The sequence below is a fragment of the Festucalex cinctus genome, chromosome 13, assembly GCF_051991245.1.
Source record: "Festucalex cinctus isolate MCC-2025b chromosome 13, RoL_Fcin_1.0, whole genome shotgun sequence".
Classification (NCBI taxonomy): domain Eukaryota; kingdom Metazoa; phylum Chordata; class Actinopteri; order Syngnathiformes; family Syngnathidae; genus Festucalex; species Festucalex cinctus.
The window spans coordinates 21,957,916-21,982,250 of record NC_135423.1 but is presented as its reverse complement, the minus strand read 5'-3'; the positions used below and the strand labels follow the sequence as shown (position 1 = coordinate 21,982,250).

Genomic DNA, 24,335 nt, shown 5'->3' with positions numbered 1-24,335 from the left:
AAAGGAGGCGTCGTCCCACAAGCACTGAAGTGATTAAAAATAAATAAATAAAACTTTTTAATTTTGAGTGTTTGGAATGTAAATTAAAACGATCTACATCAATAGTTTGTTTCTCAAACTAAATAACCACTCACCTGTAAAACACGATGGGGAAGGAAAAACATGAAGATGGCTTTAAATTACAAATGCACCAACGCAATGGAAGTTAATCCTTCATCAATGTTAACTATTGATAGTGCTTCATGGTTACTATCATAGTGTATGAAGGATTCTGTGATCACCCCCAAGGGGGAAACAGCACCCCACAGAGTAAAAAGACCCCCGGGCCCTTGCTGCCAAGCGGCCCCATGCACGCTCCAACTCAAGCCGCCCATGGAGCCTGTGATTGAAGTGTAGCCGCCTGTTGGCCCCTCGCAGCAGGACCCAGCAAAGAGGGACGTTTTGAATAATTATTATGTGACTGACGTGTCATGAGATGTTTGTTCTCCCTCGTATCTTAAGTGAAAATAAAACATTCGCACCACGGAGGAAGGACCAATTGGCGACATTTGGGCAACGTGTCAAAACAACTGCTCACTTCAGGATATATGCCGACAATAAAACACTTTGAAAGCTATTATCAGCCTTTAAATTCCACGTCAGCGAGCACACTTTAACTTTATTTATGACAGATCAATGCACCCCAACCTTTACCGCAATTAGCTTCCTAATTAGCTTTTAAACTAAACTGGCGCTCGAACACACAAAACATGACAGATTATATCATTTTTTTTAATGTAACGCAGGCATCACGCGTTAAGAAAATAATCACACCATCTCTATAACGTAAAAGTGAATGCATGCTTTTAAAGAGTTATCTTGGAGTGCGTGCGATTAAAAAAAAAGAAAAGAGAAGGAGTGTGGGGTCTTCTCTGGCGTGATAAGCAGGAGGAGGAGTAAGAGGAAGAGGAGGAGGGACTGGAGGAGAGGGGGGGAGAAGAGACCCCGTCGCGTTTTGACCCTCGAAAACCTTCTCGAAAACCTTCCCGCACACCGCCACCATCATCACGCCTCCTCCTCCTCCTTCTCCTCCTCCTCTTCCCGAGACTGAAAACACAATCGCTCATTCCCACCCGTGACATTTTGCAGCCTGTCGCCGCACGCTGCGTGGACAGCGAGCACAAGGACGCTCGCTCTCTTCGTCTCTTTTGGACCCTTCCCCTTCCCGACAGCAGCGAGCATCCCGATCGGCTTGTGGCCAGAGCGAGAGGCGCACCAGGCGGAGGCGACAATCTACGAGCAGCCTCTGCTCTCTGGACTTAACACGCACCCGCACGACTCCAACACTACTGGGAGATATTTACGTTTAGGTGGGATATTTTACACCACTATCATTTATTTTAAGACATTCTCCTGTAGTAGCCTTTTATAGCATTCAGGCTACGGGAGCGTTTATTGCCACTGTGCACATTGTAAACCCCCTCAGATGCTCTATGTCTTTATTTACGAGCTCAAAATGCCATCTTTCTACGTACTGGCTATAAAATGCAAATACGCAGACTGCGATGAACACGAGCTGCTAACTGAATGTTTTATAAATATTGAAAAGAGTGTTAAATTTCTTGCAGGGGAGCAGAGGCTGTGCCTGCTGGACTGTAGCCGGGCAGTGCATCATCATCTTGGGGGAAGGACCGACTGGCGAGTCGCATGGAGAAGAGGGTATGTACGTTTTGTTTGTTTGTTTGTTTGTTTGTTTTTTAACTCGTGCTCAGTGAGTTACACAATCACTGTGCAAACTCAATTAGAAAGGAGTTCCTACTATTTACGCCAACCCATAGGCCCAGTGAACCCTGAGGTGTGCTGACCTAAGCTCCTGCAAATTAGGCTTTTGGGGCTTTATGATAAAGCAATATGATAGTAAAGCATGTGTAACATTGAAGGCAGCGAGTCAGTGTCGGTTATGTTGGTTTGCAGGGATCGCTTGTCTTCCGAATGTTGGTTGTGCGAGTATGCTAAATGCACACAAGGGTTAGATAGTGTGGGTCATTAAGAGGAGGAGAGCAGGGGCGGCTGTTCAACTCGGTAAGTAGGTCACTTTTTTTGCTACACTGATTCAGAGGCATGGAGCAGGAGAAGTGAGGCTGCAGGCTGAGACCTCGCAGAGGAGGGGAGCAATTAGAGATGGACGCACACACAGGCACACACACAACATTAAAACTGATTTTTTTTTAAATACATAAACTGCTGTTGATTTTGTAGCCAGAGTCCAATAGCAAACTATTATCTATCAAAATCCTTTCAGAAATGATGCTTTGTTATTTAAATATTTTAGAATTGGTTGTGTACCTGTCTTTCTTTAAACTTTAGAACTGTGTAGTTTTTAAAGTTCATTTGGTGTTTTTCGAAACAGGCTGTCCTAGTTTTCTGCTTCATAAAAAAATGTTTATCTACCATCAAAATTCATGGCAGGAATAAGTTTCAATCATTCTGAATCATTTCAACTCCAAGCAACAACTTTTAAAATTAGAAGTAGGCTATACTGAAATAGTGAAAACACCAGAAAAGTTGAGAAACAAACACAAATACGTCAAAGGATTGTTATTTTCAGAAAAAAATCACATAATTGTAAAAATTTTTCATTTTTTACAAGCCATTTCACACCTTAGTTTAAAGACTTGTTTCTTTTTCTTTTCTTTTCTTTTTTTACAGCAAACAAAAGAAGTGGTTTTTATTTGTCCATATAACCCAAACAAGTGTTTGTTTTTTTTATTGAATAAAAACAAAGTTCTCTGAGATGGAATTACTTTCCTCGACGTATTCCCTCCGCCGGCGGCTGTACTTTTTAGAGCCCCATTATCTGTTAAGATAACGCAATTACGTCTCACAATGAAAATGTTGTCTTGCCTCTCGCAGCCCGTTTGTCAGCCCTGCGACTTAAAAAGGGGGGAAATTTGCGGAATTTGTCATCCCGGGCTTTGCGCTTTGATCCGCCTGACGCACCGAAACCTGATCGGGGTCATGCGTAAAGAGAGAGGCGCAATCCGATAGCGGTGATTGTGTTAATAGCTAACCTCCATAAAAGTAGAAGGTGTTCCGGAGCAGGGCCTCAGAGCAGGTGCTTTCAGTGATCCCGGTGGCCATATGGGACTATGAAACACAACAATTTCATAAGCCGTTTAGGACAGTGCACTGGTTCCCAAAGTGGGCGATATTTTGGGAGACGGCCAAGGGTCTTGCAGATGGGCCGCTGAAGTCATGCAATGTAGCAAATGTGGAACCTGAGGACATGGTCACGAAGTGATTTACGGGAATATTTGCAAGTTCGAGTCATTTTTAAATACACCATTATTACCAGTTGCACTTTTAGTGCCTGTTTGCAGTGATATTGAAAATTCCTTCATTATACTGAGAGCTAATATGCCCAATATACTCACTCTTTCATTAAGCTAATTTAGAATTAGAAACAACTGTTTGATGCAATTAGAGCTGTCAAAATTAATCGATTAATCGACAAGTACCTTAATCAATTATCAAATTAATCGACAACTATTTTCAAGATTGATTAGTCGTTAGGCGCCATTTTTGTAATTTAAAATGGTCCAAATCCCCCCTGATTTCAGCATATCAACAGTAATTGTTCACTGGTTTCTGTAGTCCTTCATGACAGATGATTGATTATCTTCTTCATTTAATCAAAATAAGACAGTTGAAAACAACGGTTTTTACATTGGAAAACAATAACCGAACCTTTATGTAATCGTAAAGAAAAATGATATGTTATTTATACTAATTTTGAGTTAAATTAAAATTAACATTTATATATTTGCACCTTTTTTTATTTCAAAATGACTAATCTAATCAATCTTGTTTGCTCGAAAAGGAACTTGCATATAATTATAGTGTTTCAAAGAAATTTATTTGTCTTAATAAACATTTTCTTTTTTTTTTTTTTCAAAAAAAAGATTGTCCTAATCGTGATTTCAATTATTACCAAATTAATCGGGATTAATATTTTCTTCAGAATTGAGCAGCCCTACTGCTAACACCATACGAATATGAAGTAAATAATAAACACCAATCACTGGTTAATAAACAGTAATCAGGGGGGGAAAATGCTTTTGTAATACACTTTAATGCAAATTAAAATGAATCAGATTTGTCACTTAATCGATTGGATAATTAATAGAGTTATTGATTCTAAAAATATTTGATAGTGACAGCACTAGATGCAATCCAGCACTGCAAAGAAAAATGCTAATCATACTGCTAAATCCATGTTGCTGTTTTTGTTCCAGCGTGATTGGTTAGTGTTTATGTACTAATTTATTATTTGACCTATTGACAGGTGAAGGCAAAAAGCCTTTTTAAAATATCAATGCCCAGTGATTGGCTGGCCCGCATGTTAGCTGCGTTTTATCCTCAGATAATGGATGGTCAGTCAATGTTATATATTTTTAATATAGGTAAGGGGATCACTGACCTCACTGTAGCTTCTACAAGCACAGTGCGCAAAGTCACACCCTTCTGTGGTAAATCATAACCTTTGTGCTAGCCCGTGGGGAATAGTCCATCATAGACATAAACTACACGAAGCGGATCATAACTTTTACGGCGCCTTTCAAATAACAGCGGCGTATAGAAGAAGAAGGCGTCCTGGCCGACGGAGCAGGTGCTGCCTGTCGTCGTTTGTGATCTGGGTTGCCCTGCGGGACGGCGACAGGAGCCCCTTTGAATCCAGCAGGAAGAAAAGTAGATGTGCTGACCTGAGCAGCCTCAGCGAGGGAAGCTGCAGTGGAGCACAAATGAGCTCACTAACGCAAGAGAAGGAGCACGAGAGGTGGGAGTGAGGGAGCCAAGCGCATGTATATTGATGACGCTTTGTGTGCAAGTGCTGCTAAGGGGATGCTCCGTGATGGCCCGCAATATTTCAGGGCATGATAGCAAATTCCAGTGAGGCAGTCTCAGCAGGTTATGAGGGGGGGGGGGGGGGGGGGGGGGGGGGTTTGCACGGCCAGTCAAGTCTGACTTGGGCTATAAAGCCCCATTTTGATTTCAAGATCCCGACCCAGTCGCCACTGTCTTGTCGCATTCTGGAAGTTGTTGTCTATTGAAGTCTTTCAAGGGGTTGGTTGAGAATCTTAAGAGTTAGAGCTGCTCAATTATGAACTAATTATTTTTGTAATAAGTGAAATTACGATCATTTATTTTTTGGTACAAAACAACAATATATGGTTGCAGTGGACATATTCACGTGTCTAAACCAATAAAAACGCATAATTTGGATGATGTCAACATTTCTGGTTCATGATTGGATCTTACATAACCAATCACAATCGCAAGTTGATTTGCATGATGTTCATGATAAAAATGTTGTATATAAGCTTATAAATTTACAATACATTACAGACATATTATCCTAGCGTCCACCGTAACATCTAAAAACATGAGATAACCTCTGGGAAAAAAAACATTTAAATATATTTCTTATGGGTATGCAAAAAAAATAAAATAAATTGCCCAGCAGAAAAAAAAATGCATGTGTGAAGGGGCAAGACGTACAATTATTTGAAACACTGATAAAGCAAATTCCTTTTGGATGAAACAAAATTCACTAAATTAGTTATTTCAACATTTTAAAAAAAAGTTGCAAATGTATACATTTAAACAAACAACTAAAAATTAGTATTAACCCCTTATCATACGAGCAATTTTGCCGAAAATGCTTTAAAAAAAGTTGCATTCAAAGTAAGTTTGAAGCTGTTCCTGAACCATTTAGAGTATCGGCATAGTTTAGAATTTTTTTTTTAAGAATGTTTGCCCACCAGAGACCATCCGAATTTTAAGGGGTTAATAATCTTTCTTTTTTTTTTTTTTTTTTTTTTTTAACGATTATACTGATTTTGTAATTGTGGTGTAATAATTGAAATTGTAATTGAATTTCGATTAATTGCGTAGCCCTATTATGAGTTACTCTGTACACAAAGTAGCAGGATATTAATGCATGATTTTTCCCATTTTCTAAAAATGGATTTGTATTTATGCAGTATTAACTTGCTTGATGCATCACTACTGTTAAGTGGATAGAAATTTGATAATCATTTCAGTGAAAAATTCTTGCTTTATTCAAAACAAGTATGAAGTTTTATTTTGCTCAGTGCTCAGAACTTTTTATTTTATTTTATTTTATACTTTAGATATGACGTTTGAAAAAAGACATATTTGTAGAAATGTTTCAACTTAGAACCACATATCATTTTGCACTCTTCTAAATGGAACACATTAAACACACAAATAGAAGACGATTATAAGGTTAAATTGGCAAGTGTGACCGATATTTGGACCCATTATTTACTTTTACTAAAAGGGAAATTACTGCCCCCCTCCCCCCCCCCCCCCAAAAAAAAAAAACTACAAATAAAAAATCGAACTTTGTAACCATGTTTTTAAAGCATATATTTATTGAACAGCTTTTCAGATTTACATTGTTTTTTTTTTAAATTATTATTATTTTTGTTTTATTTAATGTTGGACAATAGATATTTTTTTGTTAAAAAAAAAATAAAAAAATTCTAACAAAAAGTTCAGGGCGCTCCCATTGTCCTCAAGCATGTCTTAAAAAATTTAATGAAAATTTTAAACAAGTAAATAGCTCCCCTGTTTTGTACAGTAAATAAACTTTTCCAAAATTTCAAAATCTTCGTGTTAATTTCAAACAAAAAACGAAGGTGCAGCGAGTTCCCAGGGACAGCAGCATCTCTTGTAAAATTAGCTGAAAATTGACATAAATAGTTCCCTGAAATGCTGAATATCACCGCCGATAATCGGTCTATTCCTAATGTAAAGTTGAAGCAGAATGGAGCTCTATTGTCTTCCACTGCTTTATGATGCCAACAGGCCACTGGGAAATGCTAGAGACTTGCAGAATACTGTACTGTATGTGTTTGGGTTTAAAAAACAAACAAACAAACAAAAAAAAAACCTTGGCCCCTAAATAAATAAATACATAAATACATAAATAAATAAATACATAAATAAATAAATAAATAAAATTTAAAAAAAAATCATCAGCTATGTTGTAAAATCCCCCACTGCAAAAACTGAAATCTTCAGTAAGATATAATTTCTTAAATTTAAACTAAATTTGCTTGTTTTGTTTTGACAAGTTATTTTCACTTAACATGAAATTGTCAGACAACATCATTGTGCTTATTTTAAGATAGTTTGTTACTTAAATATCCTATTTGATCAAGGAGTCTTGGCATTGAGTGTTAACAGCCAGTTTCATAAATTGAATTTTCTTGTTTTAAGAGTTTGCATAATCTAGTAAGAAGAACAATGGAAAAAGAACATTTCCTCATTCCAGCAGTTGTGGGTTCAATCCCTGGCTGCGTCATACCAAAGACAATAAAAATGGGACCTGTTACCTCCTTGCTTGACACTTCAGGCTAAGTTATCCAAGTGTACATAAATACTTATGTATTTTAAGAAAATAGTTCTATTTATGACAGCTTGAAGAAAAGTCTATATTCTATTCTATTCTATTCTGTTCTATTCTATATTACTTATTCTTAGTCTAAAAATACTATTTTCAAGATCGCTTTGGTTGATATGGGCATAGTACTATTTTCTTATTTTTCAAAATCTTACGCGTAAATTTAAGTAGAATTTTCTTGTTTCTTGTTTTGCTTATGGGGTATATGCCACGGAAGAGGCGGGACCATTTTTTGCACAACAGTTTGTTTCTGGTTTGGTTCGGTTTGCGACGTGTGGGCTGCGTCAAAAATACTTGTGCTTCCGACTTTGTGACCCTGGGTTGCGCTGATGTGCAAAATCATGTCCCGCCTCTTCCGTGGCATATACCCCATTTGAAGTAATAATTTTCTTATTTTACTATATTTTTTCTTTAAAAAAAAATCTTATATTTTTTCTTAATTTCTTCTATTTTTTACTATTTTTTTTCACAACACATTATGTGTCTCATGTTTGCTGTGTTTGGCTCTTATTGTCATCTCCCAGTATGAAGAGCTGGTGCACTACTCGGGGACGGAGGGCATGTCAATGGGGGTGTACGGGGATGACGTCAGACCACTTCCAACCCCTCAGTACGGAGCCGCCATCCCCGACTCCCTCAAACACCACAAGGACCAGATATATGGGTGCGTTCACACGTGTGAAACCCAAAACAGATCCGGCGCGCACTGCGATTGGTTTCAAACACTTGAAAGTGCGTGCGCGCTTGAAGCACATTAACATTCCGCCTGTGTTTGTCTTCTGTATGTGACGTTTCCAGCTGTCACTTTCATAACTGCTGCGCTCTAAAATGACTCCTCGCACCTCCTGTGAATGTATGGCGTTCACACTGTGTGTCAACTGTCAGCGCGTTTATGTGAAGTATGTTAACTGTTTGCCTGTGTGTGCAGTCACCCGCTATTCCCACTGCTAGCCTTAGTTTTTGAAAAGTGCGAGCTTGCCACCTGCTCCCCCCGAGACTCCGCCTCCCTGTCAGCCACATCCCACCTCCCTGGCATGACAAGTCACAGCGACGTGTGCTCCTCGGAATCCTTCAACGATGACATCGCCGCGTTCGCTAAACAGGTGAGCGACAGCTCGGAGGGCCAATGGCATGAAAGACGTCACATGCAACCCCACCCATACATTTTTGACTCATGTTTTATAGATTCGTTCAGAGAAACCAATATTTTCTTCTAATCCTGAGCTGGACAACTTGGTAAGATGCATGAAATGTTTTCGGAAAATAAACATAACGATATGTTGGACCTATAATCAGCGTTCTTTTCTCTATAGATGATTCAGGCTATACAAGTTCTTCGCTTTCATCTACTGGAGTTAGAGAAGGTTGGTTGATGATCAATCTGATTTTCACAAGGACATTTAAGATAAGTTGAGAGCAAACTTTTTAGTTTAGCTTACATGATTGTTATGGGCAAAAAAGGCTTTTAGATTTGAATTTATTGCAACAGAATAATAATAATAATAATAATAATAATAATAATAATAATAATAATAATCATCATCATCATCATCATCATCATCATCATCATCATCATACGGGTGTCAAAATTAGTACATTAATTTTGAGTTAATTTAAAGTTACTTTAATGCTACTATTTTTTTTATTTTTTTTTATGCACGATTAATGACCGCCCCTTACTTGGAAAGCCTGTACTGGGAGAATTCCAGTTGCAATGCACCAGACATGTCCACGCCAACATTTAGCAGTAATACATGTAATAATAATGCATGTATTTATGAAGACTGTGGTCAAGTTCTATTTTACACTTCTAAAAATGTGCAGAATTTCACAAGTTACTTCATTTTAAAGATTAGATAGCTCTTAAAATGAAAAGAAAAATGGACTGAGCTGTCACCAATATCTTACAAATGCAGTTATGCCATCTAGTGGCAGAAAAATAACCTCAACACAAGTCACTATTTTTTGCAGTACAGTGCATCTTTTTCACTTTAACTCAATTTTATGAGTTATTATGAAATTACTGCATCAATGAATAAAAGATGCAGCCATATTTCTATTAGGAACATTACGTTAGTATAATATTTTTTCCACTGTTATGTTAACAAGAGTATGAACATTTTTTTATTGTACATTTAGAACAGATATAAAATTTGTGATTAATCATGAGTTAACTATTGAATACATGTGATTGCGATAATAATAATAATAATAATAATAATAATACTAATAATAATAATAATAACAATAATAATAATAATAATAATAATCTGTGAATGTAATACCCAAAACGTATTATGGTGTTTTTCTTTCTCTTAGGTGCATGACCTATGTGATAACTTCTGCCACCGTTACATCACCTGCCTGAAGGGCAAAATGCCCACGGACTTGGTCCTGGATGAACGGGAGGGAGGCTCCAAGTCGGACATGGAGGATTTTAACGGGTCCTGCACCAGTCTGTCGGAACAGGTGAGACATGGCACAAAAGTTAGAAGACGTACAACAGTGGAAAGAAAGCGTGTCTGAATAATGGCGCAAGGTTTCATGACTCACTCCTGCTCTCTCTCTGCAGAATGCGTCGTGGTTACGAGAACCAGATGAATGTGCCACCACTCCTTTGGGAACGCCAGGCACCTGCGGTCTGCCTTCACATAGCACAGCAGACAACTGTAGTGATACAGGTGCCCTGCTACACGCACACACACAAAAATGCTCATTTGGGTAAGCACTAATGTATGTTGAGTAGGGATGTAACAATAACGGCAATATCGTGATCTTGTGATATTAAAAGTGCCATATCATCGTCGTTATGTCATGATATAAGCAGCACATCCGTTAAAAAGGGGCGGTTGTATTCCATTTGTGCAGTTTGAGCACCCTCTGGTGGTTAGTTCATTACTCCAGTTTAATTTTAAACAGGAATGTTTTGGCCGCTGCGGTGGTTATCACTCCTATAAATCAGTCATACCAGCAAATAATTTTCAATATCTCAGTCAAAAACAACAACAACAACAACAACAACAAAACTTTTGGCCTGAAACACAAAAATACGAGCTTTTTGTTGTTGTTCTTTATTTGTCTTAATATCGTGAGTTTTTACACATTATTGTGGGATTTTTTATCTTGCCAACCTTCCCACTATATTATCGTATTGTGAGGTTTATAATGTGATATTTATCGTATTGTGATGTTTGGATATCGTTACATCCCTAATGTTGAGGGAAAGTTTAGCTTGCACAAAAAAACAAAGATGGGCATTTAAAAACGCATACCACTTTTATTTTAGCAATAAACAATATTAAAAATTAATAATAAATAAAAAATAATAAATAATGTCAAACGACTCGACTCTTACTTTACTACGAGACTTTCATACAAGATGCACGAGAGTCAAGCATAGCTTCTCCGATCTCACTGCACTCATGCACAAATCATTAGCTTTTATCATCTTGCGTTAATAATTTTTTATTGAATTCCTGGCTCGTGTGCTCCTTCCTTTTTATGTGATTGTGCCGAAACCATTAGCTGTTAAACTGCCTCTTGTCGTTTTATAATGACAATAAAAAAATTAAAAATAATAAAAAACGGCATCCATTTTGTTGAGAATTTTGCTGGCTGTCCAACCAAACCATAGTCACTTTATTTCGCTGTTCTTCGGTTGTGGCTGATGGATTTTTCGGTAAATCAAATGTGTTTGGCTGATTTTGCCACTTTTAAAGAATATTTCTACGACATACTGGGAAAAAAAACAAAACAATTAGCATTTTCTAAGACCTTTATTGGAAAACAATAAGCAATACATACATGACCCATCTTATGCAATGTGGTCAGGAAAATGATCTTTTGGGGAACCCAGAATACATGCTTTCATGATCCCGAACATGAAAAACAAAGTAGTAAAGAAAATCTGAGTCACTGCATTTTACTCTTCATTCCACTAGATTTGGATTTTCTCTTATATATTAGTTTGCTTTTAATCAAATATCCAATGAACTTTTTTCTGAAATCATGTGCGATACTTCAGTTCAGCTCAAATATTGTAAATATTAGAAGTTCCAATCGTCGTGTGTGAGTAATCACTCAAAATAGTGCATGAGTTTCAAGTTTTACTCTTCACGTTTCAAGCAATTCGTAAGCTAATGTGATGAACATAACGCAAGTGAAGTCGCCACTAAATTTCAAGAATGTAGAATGGTCATTAGTTGGGTTAAGCAAATGATAATTCACACTCAAGTCAGACAATCTTGCTCAGCTACACAACATAATTCGCACATTAGCCACTTTGCACTCAGGGTCTGACTGTACGTGTTAGTTAGCTAGCTAGCTGTAGGCTACTAACAAATTAACAAAATAGCATTTATTTATTATTTATTGAACTTTAAGCCAATTTAATCCTATTCATTTATTATTTATTTATTGTCTATTTCTAACATTCAACTTAGCTAATGTTAGACCAGCTGTTAGCTAAACTATTCGGCTATCTGTCATCATGGGCTCGGCAGTGACGGATGAAGTTAGCGATGCTATAGTTGTGTCGCTTATCTTAGAGTTGCAAACAGTCGTGTGACTTGAGTCCCCCACCGCGGCCTCCATATCTGACAGTTTACTCTCCTTCCAGGCGACGGTCTGGACACAGGCGTGGCCTCCCCCAGCACGGGAGAAGAAGATGAGTCTGACAGAGAGAGGAGAAACAACAAGAAGAGAGGCATTTTCCCCAAAGTGGCCACAAACATAATGAGAGCGTGGCTCTTCCAGCATCTAACGGTGAGACATTTTGCGAGAATCACTGCTCATCGACAATACAGCTGGAGCAAATAAGAAGCTGATTGGTGAAAGAGGATTTAGCAGAGGGTGCAGCTTTTTACTGACGGGCTGGAAATATGAGCGAGTGTATCAGGGAGGTCAGTTAAATTAAATGGAGACTTGGAGATGAAGTGATTATATGAATATGCTTGCAATGGAATAATTGCGGAAGTGAAATAAATGGGGTGAGTAATTGTCAGCGAGGTTGTTAGATTGGTAATTAGTGACTAAATGAGGCAGGTCAAATGTTGCTTCCCTCCAATTGTGCCACTGTGTGTGTGCGTGTACGTGTGTGTGCGTGAGACACACACATATTTGAAGGTTTTCTTAGGTTGAAAAACATGTGAATTCTGATGCCGAGTCATTAGTAATTACCCTGAAATTTCCCATACTAAAACCAGTAACTAGCTCACAAGGCCTCAAGCTTTAGATACATTAACATTGATTCACATTTCTAAATAATACAACAAGAAAAAAAATTGCCTTGTGGTGAACTATATCAATTTGTGTCCTCTTTCAGCACCCGTACCCGTCCGAGGAGCAGAAGAAGCAGCTGTCACAAGACACGGGTCTGACCATCCTACAGGTCAACAACTGGTCAGTGTACTGCCAATCAATACCACCATTTGAGCGCTGTGCTGTCAATTTGGCCTTGTTTAAATATATTGTCATCTCTCAAATGCGGCATGCAACATTAATGCCATAAACTGTAAAGCCAGTTTAGTCCGCATTTTTTTTTCTTCAGCTTTTTAAAGCTCAGCTGAGGGGATTTTGTTGGATATAAATGTGAATTAAATAAAAGTCAGCCATTTTATGAGACTGCAATGAATTCTAAAAATAAAGCCGATTTAAAAGGGAGACGAAACATCCTACTAAGCATTTTGTTACAGGAGCAGTGGTGCAGTAAAATCGACCTACTCCGAGTTCATAAAGCAGAATAGCAAATCAATATCCAATATTCAAATTATTTACAGCTCCCTCATTTTCTATTAACCCTTTACAGGGCGCTCATTGAAATACTTTATATTTAGTTAACCAAATATAGGCCGCTACTTTCGAAGGTTTGTGTTTAACAGGCAAAGCCCATCCACATTCAAACATTAATTTATTCATGTAAGTAAAGGTTTACCACAAAACCAGGCACAGAGCTCGTCGATCTATGCAGATCAATCAATCATCACAGGGCGATCAATACAGGCTCTGTCCTAACGTTGATTTACTCTCCCCTCTGAAAGGGTTAAGTGGTTGTAAAAGAGAAAAGGTTAACAGTCTCTCGGTCAACCTTTTTCTCTATTAACGGACCCTCTCCATTCTCTGTGGCACTCTCTTGTTTCAGGTTCATCAATGCCAGGAGGAGAATCGTTCAGCCCATGATTGACCAGTCAAATCGCTCAGGTTAGTCTTTTGACGTCAGCCGCCGTTGGCCGGCCTCGGAACCTTTTGGCCTGGTACTGAGCTTGTCGCTTGACAGGTCAGGGTGGTCCCTACAGCCCTGAGGGTGCAGCACTTGGGGGTTACGGGATTGACGGACAAGCCCACCTGGGCCTCCGAGCAGCAGGTATACTACATCGTCACGGACACATTGATGACTGAAAGTCAGCAGACATATTTAAGTGGGTCTTCATGTTAGAAATATTCTTTGCGCACTCTTTGTAGTTTGCTGTTGAAAAGTCTTTTCCTCACCACTTGACCATGAATTATTGATGGTACAGGGATTATTTAGCATATAGCTTGGTGTATTGGAGTTAAAGCTGCTCAATGTAGAAAATTTGTCCAAAAAATCTTTCCAATAGCTTTTTTATTTGACCATCTGTGACTCAAACATCTTCTACTTAGCAGATTAACACATTAGCGATTCACAATGGGTAATCCTGCAAACCTTTGCCCAATAGTTTTCAGACTGGATTCGGGTTTGAATTGCCCGCCTTCTGTCTGCAGATGTGACGTCATGCGCACATTGTGTACGTGAAGAAGGGAGTATGCAGTTTCATTTTCGGCCACAGGTGGCAGTCGTGATTCAAAATTCAATTTCCTGCATTGAGCAGCTTTAAGCACCCACACTGAATAGATGCAGTACTTTAAATACAGAAATGAAGTTTGATTCAAGGACTGAATGTGTAGTACATCCAAGTTACTTTTTATTTAGTCACAGTTTGGAAGGAGGTGATTTAAAGAAAAGGGCTTTGAATACCCTTAGTGCTTAGTACACACATGAACACAAACTCACATACAGTCCACTACATTGATAATGGCAATGTATGGGTTATTCCAGAATGACAATGTAGGCACATTTTCCAACATTTCCATATATTTTATATACAGTATATATTTTTTTCAGATGTGTACACTCATATATTTGCTGTGTTTTGTGCAATCCAAAACGGTCTTCGGATAATCGGCCTGGCTGGTAATTGATCTATCCAGAATATATGCCAGTGAAAAATTGATGGCGGGCCACAAATGGCACCCGGGCCATAGTTTGGACAAAAAACTTGTAAATTTGCGAGTTTATAAAGTGGCAAATTTGCGACTTTATAAAGTCGCAGATTTGTGAGAAAAAAAAAAAGACTCAGAAATACACATGGCGTACTACTCGAATGTTTATGCCAATACTTTTCGGTCGGGTTTATAAATAAGGAGATAGTAATTGCTTTAGCAGAGATTAACCATATGTTCAGCATTCACATTTTGAAGCATTGTATACGGCCAGCGACAAAGACGCCTCACTTTGAGAAGGTCTATATCCTGAGGATCCAGCATTTAAGTTAATTGGTAAAATGTATATTTACTTTATACTACATTTATATTTCCAGAATTATTATTTACACCTTCATACATTTTGGTATTTATTTATTTTTTTGTACAAGTATCCAAGTTGACGTGTCGAATCTGCTACTCTCCATCATTCACTTGCATTTACCTAAAGTATGCTAGCTTCTGATTGGTTCGTGTTAGTCAGCTGATAGGGGATCAGGAAATGTTGCTCTCGCTAAGATGGAATCTGTCTCAGTCCTGCCTTTTCATTTTATAAACAGCGTGTGCTACGTGTATTTCTTGTAAGTTTCTGAGTTTTTTTCCCTGGGAAATCTGCCACTTTATAAAGTCATAAATGTAATGACTTTATAAAGTCGCACGTTTGTGAGGTTTTTTTTTCTCTGAATATTGCCCCCCACCCTCTAAAAAAATATATTTATACGTGGCCCTAATACACTGTTGTAACTAAGTCAGGTCTTTCATAAATGTAAGAAAATACTTTTAAATTCATGTAATCAGTGAATTTCAAGAAAACAGTAAGATACAAAAAAAGTTGGCATTTAGATACCTATTTTCTTCTTAATTTCTGAGAAAAAGAGATATTTAAATAATCGATTCCCGGTTTTATGAATCGATATCTGGCTCAAAAAGGAACATCGATTCAATATCGATTATTAGATTTTTCAAACCCAGCCCTACGATTTACACCAAAAGTGCATATTTCTGTATTTTGTGTATGTATTATTTGCAAGTTAATGGGGGTTGGTCACCTCCAATTGTGGAATACGAAACCAATTTAGCTTCTCTGCCCCCTCAAGCAGGTCTTCAAGGGATGCCATCTCTGCAGGGGGACTACCCCGGTGCTCTTCTGTCCCAAGCAGCCTACCCGGCCCACCCAGGACCTTCCCTCCACCCCTACCCGGGCCCACACCCGCACGCCGCCATGCTGCTTCATCCGCCGCCACACGCGCACCCCACAGAGCCCCTCCTTGCACAAGGACTGGACATCCACGCACACTAGCTGTGGAGGGTGCCTCTGTGAGCAAGCGTGAGTGTGACGATTCCTACACACTAAAACAAATTGCTCCAAGAGTTTACATTCCCTACCAAAAGACAATGACCTCAATGTAGCTCTCACGCACACACACAGTACACACTGGTTTAAGCCATACCTCTCTCCGAGTAGAAGTGCTTCCTCCGCTCCCATCATGTCCACTGTGTCCCGTGGATGAGACCAATGCTTTAACCTTCATGTCCCACCATGCCTGTTGTTGGACCACCGGAAGAGATGATCAATATTTATTAGCAGACATGTTTTTACAATACAAAGACATAACTGGATGGGACTCGATCCTGTGACCATGCCTTCTTCAAGCTCTGTCTTCCTGCAAGTGGCCGCCCGGATAAAAAACAAAACAAACAAACAAAAAAAAAAAAAAACTCACACCCTTCTCCCACACTTTATTTAAAGCTGATTTGAGTTTGTACTTATTCTATTTTTGTATTTATGTGAGCCACTCGTGGCAGTTGCAGTTTGACACAAGCTTGTTTGAAATCTTAGTGCTCTTCCTCAGCATGAAGCTAAACACGATGAATGACTTCCAGTCTGCCTCGCGCTCATACCACTGACCTCCTTAATATGCCAACAGGTGTCCGTTGCACACCCGCATATACACACACATGCACAAACGCTCACTGACGAGACAAGCTCTTCAAGCATTTGCATACATCTTGTGCGTGGCAGCAGTGAGACGGGAGCCGCAGCCAAAGGACTTGAAACATTCTGCTCCCTATCAACTCTGCTCTGCTCGGACTGTATTGAAATATTTCTGAATGAATGATAAGGATTAAAATGGTTTTTTTTGTACCACATGTGGATGGGTTATCTTTTAGTGTGCTGTAAGGTATTGAACTTTAAGCCAATTTAATCCTATGTCTTGTCTCTGTTTTCTTTTTGGCTGCTTGTGTTGCAAAAAGTTGGAATTATATATAACATTGCATTCAAGATAGTGAACTGCAAATAATAATGTGGGTAAAACTAAATGTTAAAGAATAAATAAATTTGTAGTATATTAAAGGGATAGTTCGGCTTTTTTGACATGAATCTCAATTTCATCCTCACCTCCAGTGTGTGCGATCTGCACTGACTTACCCCTCACAGCGTTCTGTGACACGAATTCTGGTTCGGTGTTGAATGAGAGGAAAATAGTCCAGCAAACTGGCTGGGGTCACGGAAATAAAGCATTTTTCTTCTAAAAACAATTTGTGTTCAAAAGAGTGATACATTTGCATCATTAAACTCCTTTTCTGAAAAAAGTCAGACGCCATTACCGCCAGGCACTACTTTTCTGTTCTTTCGTATCACTGTGCTGCGACCCGCATGCAGCTGATAGACGCGTACTAATCTACAAGTTGTTTGTCTTTTCGAAGGCGGAAGGATCAGCTGTTTGCAAGCGCGTCAATTCGCCGTCTACAGGGCGACGCACAGTGATACAAACGAACAGAAACGTAGTGCCTGGCGGTAATGGCGTCTGACATTTTTCAGAAGAGTATTGTGATGCAAATGTATCAGTCTTTTGAACACAAATTGTTTTTAGAAGAAAAAACTTTTATTTCCGTGACCCCAGCCAGCTTGCTGGACTATTTTCCTCTCGTCCAACACCGGACCAGAACTCGTGTCACAGAACGCTGTCAGGGGTAAGTAAGTCAGTGCTGATCGCACACACTGGAGGTGAGGATGAAATAGAGATTCATGTAAAAAAAAAAAAAAAAAAAAGCCGAACTACCCCTTTAAGTTCACGGCAGAATCCCTAACTACGTAGCCACAAATTCACCCAAAAAAAATCACAAAAGCAAATGATCAAAACACCCTTTAGAGTTCAGCTTATGACTAAAAATAAAGTCATCATTATTATTTTCGTATTTAAACAAATGTTCTTGTGCCAACAGTCATTGTAATTAAAATAGTATTTAGCATTTGTATTTTACTCCAAGCAAAAAAGCCATACTTTGGGCCAAGTTTTAATAAAATTCTTTTCATCTCGTGTTTCCAGGCAAAACCTCAATTTTTCAGCTAATACGTCCTCCCTTGTTCTTCTCATACAGAAATGCATTCACTCCAAACACATTCAAACCTGAATACCCCCCTCAGACCTCACCCTGCCCCCCAGTGGGGCCTGAAGCAGCAGGGGTGGTCAGGGGTTACAGTTCAAACTGAGGTCAACAGGAAATGACTGTTCTCCCCAGGACCAGGGTCTTGACCTCAGCACCCCTACACTTTTCATTTTTCCTCATCCTCTCTCAGTATTTCACCTCCTCACTGTTGTGCCTGCTTGCTTGTCCCTCCCGATCCAACACTTTTGTCCTGCTTCACTCAACCACAAAGCTTCTTACAAAGACATGTATTTATTATGTCAATTTTCATTTGGAGATTTTCATTTAGAAATCTATTAGGTAGTCACTGACGGTGGAGTGGTTCATTTGTTTGACTTCTGTGGATGCAGCCTGGGTTTATGTTGCACTTCGTGATGATGTGGCCGGCAAGTTCAGCACCTTTTCGCCAGGAGTCAGCGTTCTCGGAAATGCTCCAACTTTTCCTAACCTTGAGTGGGAAATGTGGTATCAAAAATGGATGCATCTACAGAGATTCAAAACATCAAAGCTCTTTACAGGCTAAATATTATTCAAAAATATTGTTGTTGTTTTTAAGTTACATACAACTGACAGCTTTCTCTTCTTACCATCTTCAAGCACTAAAATTCCAACTATTACATTGATTTTATTTTAGGTATTAATATGTAAACAATCGGAACCATACTGTGCCTGCCCTGAGCACATTGATTTGACAGATAGTGTCCCTCAAAATGAGTCCGTCGCTGCTAGTTTCAAACTGTTTATGCACTTCAGTTGAAGTTAACTATAAAACCAAACATACAAATGAAGTTTGCGTCGAACATAGCTAGCTCAAGGCTAATACACAATGGAAAAAGCCTTTGACTCGCTAACGAAAATTAGCATGCTAGTCGTGGCACTTAATATCCCTCAAAACAAGAGTACAGTACTCAAACAAAAATGCTGCAGGAACGTACACAAACAATCATCTCTCGAAAGTACTCACAGGCATAATGATCTCCATACTTTGCAAAAACAAAAACGACAAAAAAAAAACAAAAAACAAAACAAAAACCTCAACCTCGCAATTTGCGAATTTCTTCTTCTACGTCTTAATGTAACTATAATGTTTATTTCAATGTGAGGACCACACTGCCCCTAAATGGCCAAATCGTACAGCTACAGCATGAAATGGCACGCACACACAGGTACAAAACATGACTGAATAAAGAAAATTGTACCATTTGAGATTTATACTTGCACACTCCTAATGACCTGCTGAGATTTAGATCAGGGCTCATCGAAGGTCACTTCAGAATTGTCCCATGTTTTGTTCGTTGCCATTTTTTGGATGTGTGTAATTTTGAGTATACCTATAACATGCAGCAGATACCTGACCTGACAAAATCCATTGCTGTCTTGAGAATTAATTGTACCATTCACAGAATCAAGGCACCCTGTTCAATATAAAGCAAAGCAGCCCCAGAACATAATCGGGCCTCGTTTCTTTGTTTCATAGTGATCTAGTGCACTGGTCTTTTGTTTGCTAGCTTAATTTTGTCTAAAAGTAATATGTCAAATTCCAGTTTCACCCGATTTAAGTGATTACAGTGACCTTTTTTCCAAAGGGTAGTAGCTAAGAGTTTCCCATGTACCAGAGAGCAAAAGAACAGAACACTATTACTACTGTGAAACAATGAGCCGACTCGGTTATGTTCTAGGACTGCTTCACTGCATTGGGCACAGAATGTTTTCAGTCTGTGCTGGATAAAATGAAGTAATGGAATCCTGGAGAAAAATGTGCCCCACGTCAGAAAAGTTTGGTCCTGGATCCTCCAAAAGCTGAAAACACCTGACCTAAGAATGGCTAAGAATAAAACCGATGATTTGGCTTTAAATCTTGACCAAGAGCCTATGGAAGTTCTGTGGAAGGAGCTGAAACGTGCCGTTTGGAGAAGGCACCCGTCAAACCCGAGACGTTAAGTGTAGCGCTCACCCACATGCTGTATGAGTTTCCAATGGCCTCTGCTCTGATAGATTGATACCACAACCTGCCTTGGACTGACCAACGCACATTGCATCAAATCAGCTTTTATGAGAACAAATGGAGGCTAGTCGTTGCAGGGAGAGGAAGGTAATGAACAATATTAATGCATGTTGTAGCATTTGTGTGTGCGAGCGTGGTGTATACGTGTAGAATACACAATGTGGCTGCAGTTGCTGTAGCTTTGCTGTGGTGAAATGTTATAGGAAACAAATGTTACAAAAACAAACACATGTGACTCATAAACATGAACAATCCGAATGTGTATTTTCATTTCATTGAGTGCCAGCAACATTCTCCAATCTCCAGTGACGGTCCATCATTGGTTTTAATGTGACGCTTGGCAATGGCCTGTTTGATGACAAACAAATGTCTGTGTGTAATGTGCATGGGCCATGTCTGAGGGCATAAATAGGTGCACGTGTGTGTGCGCGCAGGGGCTACTCTGTTGGCCATTAATCATTCAATTACACACCTGTCAAGGGTTCGGGCAAGTGGAGGAGGAGGTGGGTGAGGAAGGGAGGGTGTAAATAAGGGAGTGGGGAGGTGGAGGGAAAGACAAAAGGAAGAGTGGAATGCAGCAAGAGGAAAAGAGCAGAAAGGAGATGAATGAAAGAGAGTGAAAAAGCACAGGGAGGAGGGTTCGAAAGCAAAAGGCATGTTTTATTGTGTGACAGAGGCAAGCTGTTGGATGGTGACAGCCGTTGAAAGGTCACAGTAGAAACGTTTTATGTGTGACACGTACACATCAAATCCTAATATAACTATATATGCCTCGAGCAGATGAATGCGACTTTACTAACTTTTAGCTAACGATGAACAGCAAAAAACAAAACTAGACGCACATACATGTTGCTTATTATTATGATTACCGGTAATGAAAATGATTGCTTTGCTGTCCTGTGGTTCCATCAGTCTGAGCTGACCTTGTGGTAAACTGGAGGCCTGGTATTAAAATCAGCTGAATCTCCTTTCACTGATCATTGGTGTGAATTGCAGCTTTTATTAATTTCACTCAACCACTTAATTTAATTTATGGCAAAAGGGTCCACATCTCCACAAAAAATCAAAATTGAGAGATAAATTCCCTTTAAAATTATATATAATACATGGACGTACTGTACCTCAAAAATGGACAACATTACAGCAATTTTAATGTTGGAAGGTAGACATCACTAATTTTGAGGAAAAAGGGGTTTAACGTTTTGGTACTTGCATCTTTCACATGTCCATAGCAACCACTACTTTAGGAAAAATATATGAACCTGAAATTTTCAGGAACTGTTAAAATATCAGTGGAAAGTCAATACCAATAGCAGGCAAGGCCATCATCCGAAATTTAAACCCTTTAAATGTTTTGGAAGTTTGACCTGTCAAAAGATGACATCAGCCTCAACTTTGAAGGTCACATTCAGCTTACAATTCATCTTCTGAGGCATCAGCCAAAGTTTGCTTAATTTATTGTTGCTCCTCATGGTATTTTCTTGCGTAAATGAGGTCATATTGCCACACCGATGACAAGATAGCTTCTGCACCAAGGTAGAATGACTGTTCTGTTCATTTTCGCGCTGAATGGTGTATTTCGACGTTTTTTGGTTGCTATACCCATCCATCCATACATTAGCAGATCTGCTTATCCTCACAACATTTATATCATTTATTTGTGAATTATGTTTGAGGCTAGGAAATTCGGGTTGTTTTTAAATAGTTGCACAAGACTTGCTAGCTAGCTACTAGGCTAAAAACACGCCCCGTAGTTATGATGCATACTGTCTAATAATTGCTTATTTTCATACACTTCTATTACAATTTTGACTTTTGTGCTGCTTGGAAATTACACTAGAGACCTCAAGGAGGCTATTTGAGACATCTCAAAATGGACAAATAAAGTCCAACTGTTTAATATCATCCATATCTCTAGATTGATCCTCCCGACATGTTGACCGTTTTGCCGGAGCGGGTCACATTTATTTGTGATGAACCATTGGCCTCTGTACAGTGAAAGTTTGTAAGTGCGCACGCACACACACACACGGATGTGTGTTTTGCAGTCATGATCTTGCTGCAGTACCTCAGATGCCTCAGGGCACAGCCATCTGTGGTAACCCCCCCATTTTTACCCACACTCTCTCCCACACCCACACACCCACACACACAGGCATATATCTAATTTATGAATGTGGTGAGGATTTTATACACACACTCATGTATACATAATATATTTCACATGAACTATATATGGTGGCGTGACCATGTGACCAAATGTGCCAGTCCAGTTCTGATCCTCATTCTCCTCTTAAAACATCCTTAAGTTATGCTTGTACGTGGAAGTGCATGCGTGTGTGTGTGTGTTGCCAGCTGTTTGGGTACTTGACATCAACATGCAGGCAAAAAGCCAGATGTCTCATTAGGCAAATTTGATTGGCTCGGTCATTAAGAATTCAGCGATAAGACGTTTCCATATGTGTGTACATGAAGATGTTTGTGTGTTACATTTACATAAGAGCCCCTGCGTTAAACTATTAACATGTGTTGGCGCACAATTTATGTGCATCCGTTAAGTATGTCGGATACATACATGCTGTTGATTACATAGTGATTGATAACAGCATGGGACGTGCGTTACTCCACCCCCAACATTTTTATACAATGTTTCGTTTAAGCAAAGCTTTTTAAAGAATGATATTGAAGTAATCTTCTTCTGCTTTTAGGTCCATATTTTGCCACATCTCTGGCCTTGATTTCAGCATCAACACATGTGTGTGGGTACAACTTCCAACACACAACTCGCCTTCTCACCTGCTGTTTATTAATTAATTCACCCTGGAAGTACAAGTACAATACCTTGGCCCTCCCACCAGCTGACTCATGTGGTTGGAATATATTTACCAACAACTCCCGCAGTAGTTCATCTCTAATGTATCTCACTTTCCTTTTCCTGGTTAGTTGTCGTTCAGGATTTCTTGACGTCCTCATGTGTCCCAAAACAAGTTTGTGTGTTAGTTTCAACAGGACTTCACTGTTCGTGAATTAATTGGCCCAAATCTGTTATTGCCTTCTTTGCCTTCGACCTCCAAGTAAAGAAAACATCAGCAGAAGCAGCTTTTAAGTTAAAAACTCAAAAAAAAAAAAAAAAAAAAAAAAAATAATCAAACAACAAAAATCCGCAATAGTTTCGCCTGCTGCCACTGACTTATTTTGAAAAATGCAAATTAGTTTTGAAAACAAAAACAGCTTACTAGACCAGTCACACATTTGATTTTGAAAATCTATTTCAAAGCTCTAATGCTTGTGATGCATATTGTACATATGCTTCCATAACCTTCATTATACATATGGTGTTATCAAAGTAATTCTCTATGTGAAGATGCTGATCTTGTTAGAGATTTTTCACACAATTACCAACAATGACTTAACAAGGTAGGAAACCAATAATAAAAACAAAAAAAACAAAAACGTTTTTATTGTGATGACCACTTCTACTACATTACGGTACTTGGAAATCTCTGGTGAGCTATTTTATTTATTTATTTATTTATTTATTTTAAACAGGCGTTCTAAAAAGTGCTGCTTGGGGGCAATGCTGGTGACACTGACCCCTGCTCCAACTCGCCATCTCATGAAGACAGGTGGTATTAAATAAATAATTTAAAAAAAAATGTCTGGAAAGCTACATTACTGCCTCCTAGTGGTATAAAGATATCACTGTCTTATTACAAACATTTGAGTTAACTGTTTAGTGGGCTCATTATTTACAAATTAATTAAAAATAAAGTAAATGTAATTATTTCACTGTGAAATTTGGTAATTTTTACTAACTTGACACAAAACACTCCAGAATTGTACCATGGAATTGGTGTGACTTTTAAAACTGTAAATGTGTGTATTTTTTTAATGGGACACTGGTAATAGTGTTCAACAGCAAGATTGAAACCATCCCGAAAAATGTACTTGTTTTTACCACACTTGCAAAGGCTCCTGCAGGAATACGCACCTCTTGGTCTTTGACGGTTCATGGAGGAATCAGTGAAAGAGTAGAACAGCACAAGAATGATCATACTCATCATAAGGAACATGAGTCAAATTGAAGTCAGAGGGTCCCTTGACATATGCTCAGATGAAAAACAAGTACCGTAATGCAGCAGATAAAAC

The 24,335-nt window shown here is 38.8% G+C and overlaps 1 protein-coding gene and 1 long non-coding RNA gene across 3 annotated transcripts; one reads left to right on the top strand and one right to left on the bottom strand.

Annotated features, from left to right (window-relative positions):
• The first annotated feature begins 963 nt into the window (after window positions 1-963).
• On the top strand, window positions 964-17,135 carry meis3 (myeloid ecotropic viral integration site 3). Of its 2 annotated transcripts, none has more exons than XM_077541850.1 (13): window positions 964-1,349; window positions 1,608-1,698; window positions 7,996-8,135; window positions 8,400-8,574; window positions 8,657-8,707; window positions 8,785-8,835; window positions 9,791-9,940; window positions 10,044-10,152; window positions 12,090-12,235; window positions 12,795-12,871; window positions 13,611-13,669; window positions 13,746-13,832; window positions 15,850-17,135. In XM_077541850.1, the coding sequence occupies exons 2-13, from the start codon at window positions 1,687-1,689 to the stop codon at window positions 16,047-16,049; spliced, it is 1,257 nt and encodes a 418-aa protein (XP_077397976.1). In that variant the 5' UTR covers window positions 964-1,349; window positions 1,608-1,686; the 3' UTR covers window positions 16,050-17,135. The 2 variants fall into 2 exon arrangements, with proteins under 2 accessions (XP_077397976.1, XP_077397975.1); XM_077541849.1 differs by having other exon boundaries at window positions 15,847-17,135.
• LOC144033634 (uncharacterized) lies at window positions 11,353-19,251 on the bottom strand. The gene is made up of 4 exons (XR_013288023.1): window positions 19,146-19,251; window positions 18,494-18,629; window positions 16,201-16,293; window positions 11,353-12,143 (listed from the first exon to the last, which is right to left on the bottom strand). It is a non-coding gene; the product is annotated as an uncharacterized LOC144033634 (long non-coding RNA).
• Window positions 19,252-24,335: the final 5,084 nt, after the last annotated feature.

Excerpts from the sequence above, each read along its gene's own strand:
- meis3 (XM_077541849.1), top strand. Across the intron at positions 9,941-10,043 it reads GCACCAGTCTGTCGGAACAG|AATGCGTCGTGGTTACGAGA; the intron begins GTGAGACATGGC and ends CTCTCTCTGCAG. Across the intron at positions 12,236-12,794 it reads GGCTCTTCCAGCATCTAACG|CACCCGTACCCGTCCGAGGA; the intron begins GTGAGACATTTT and ends GTCCTCTTTCAG.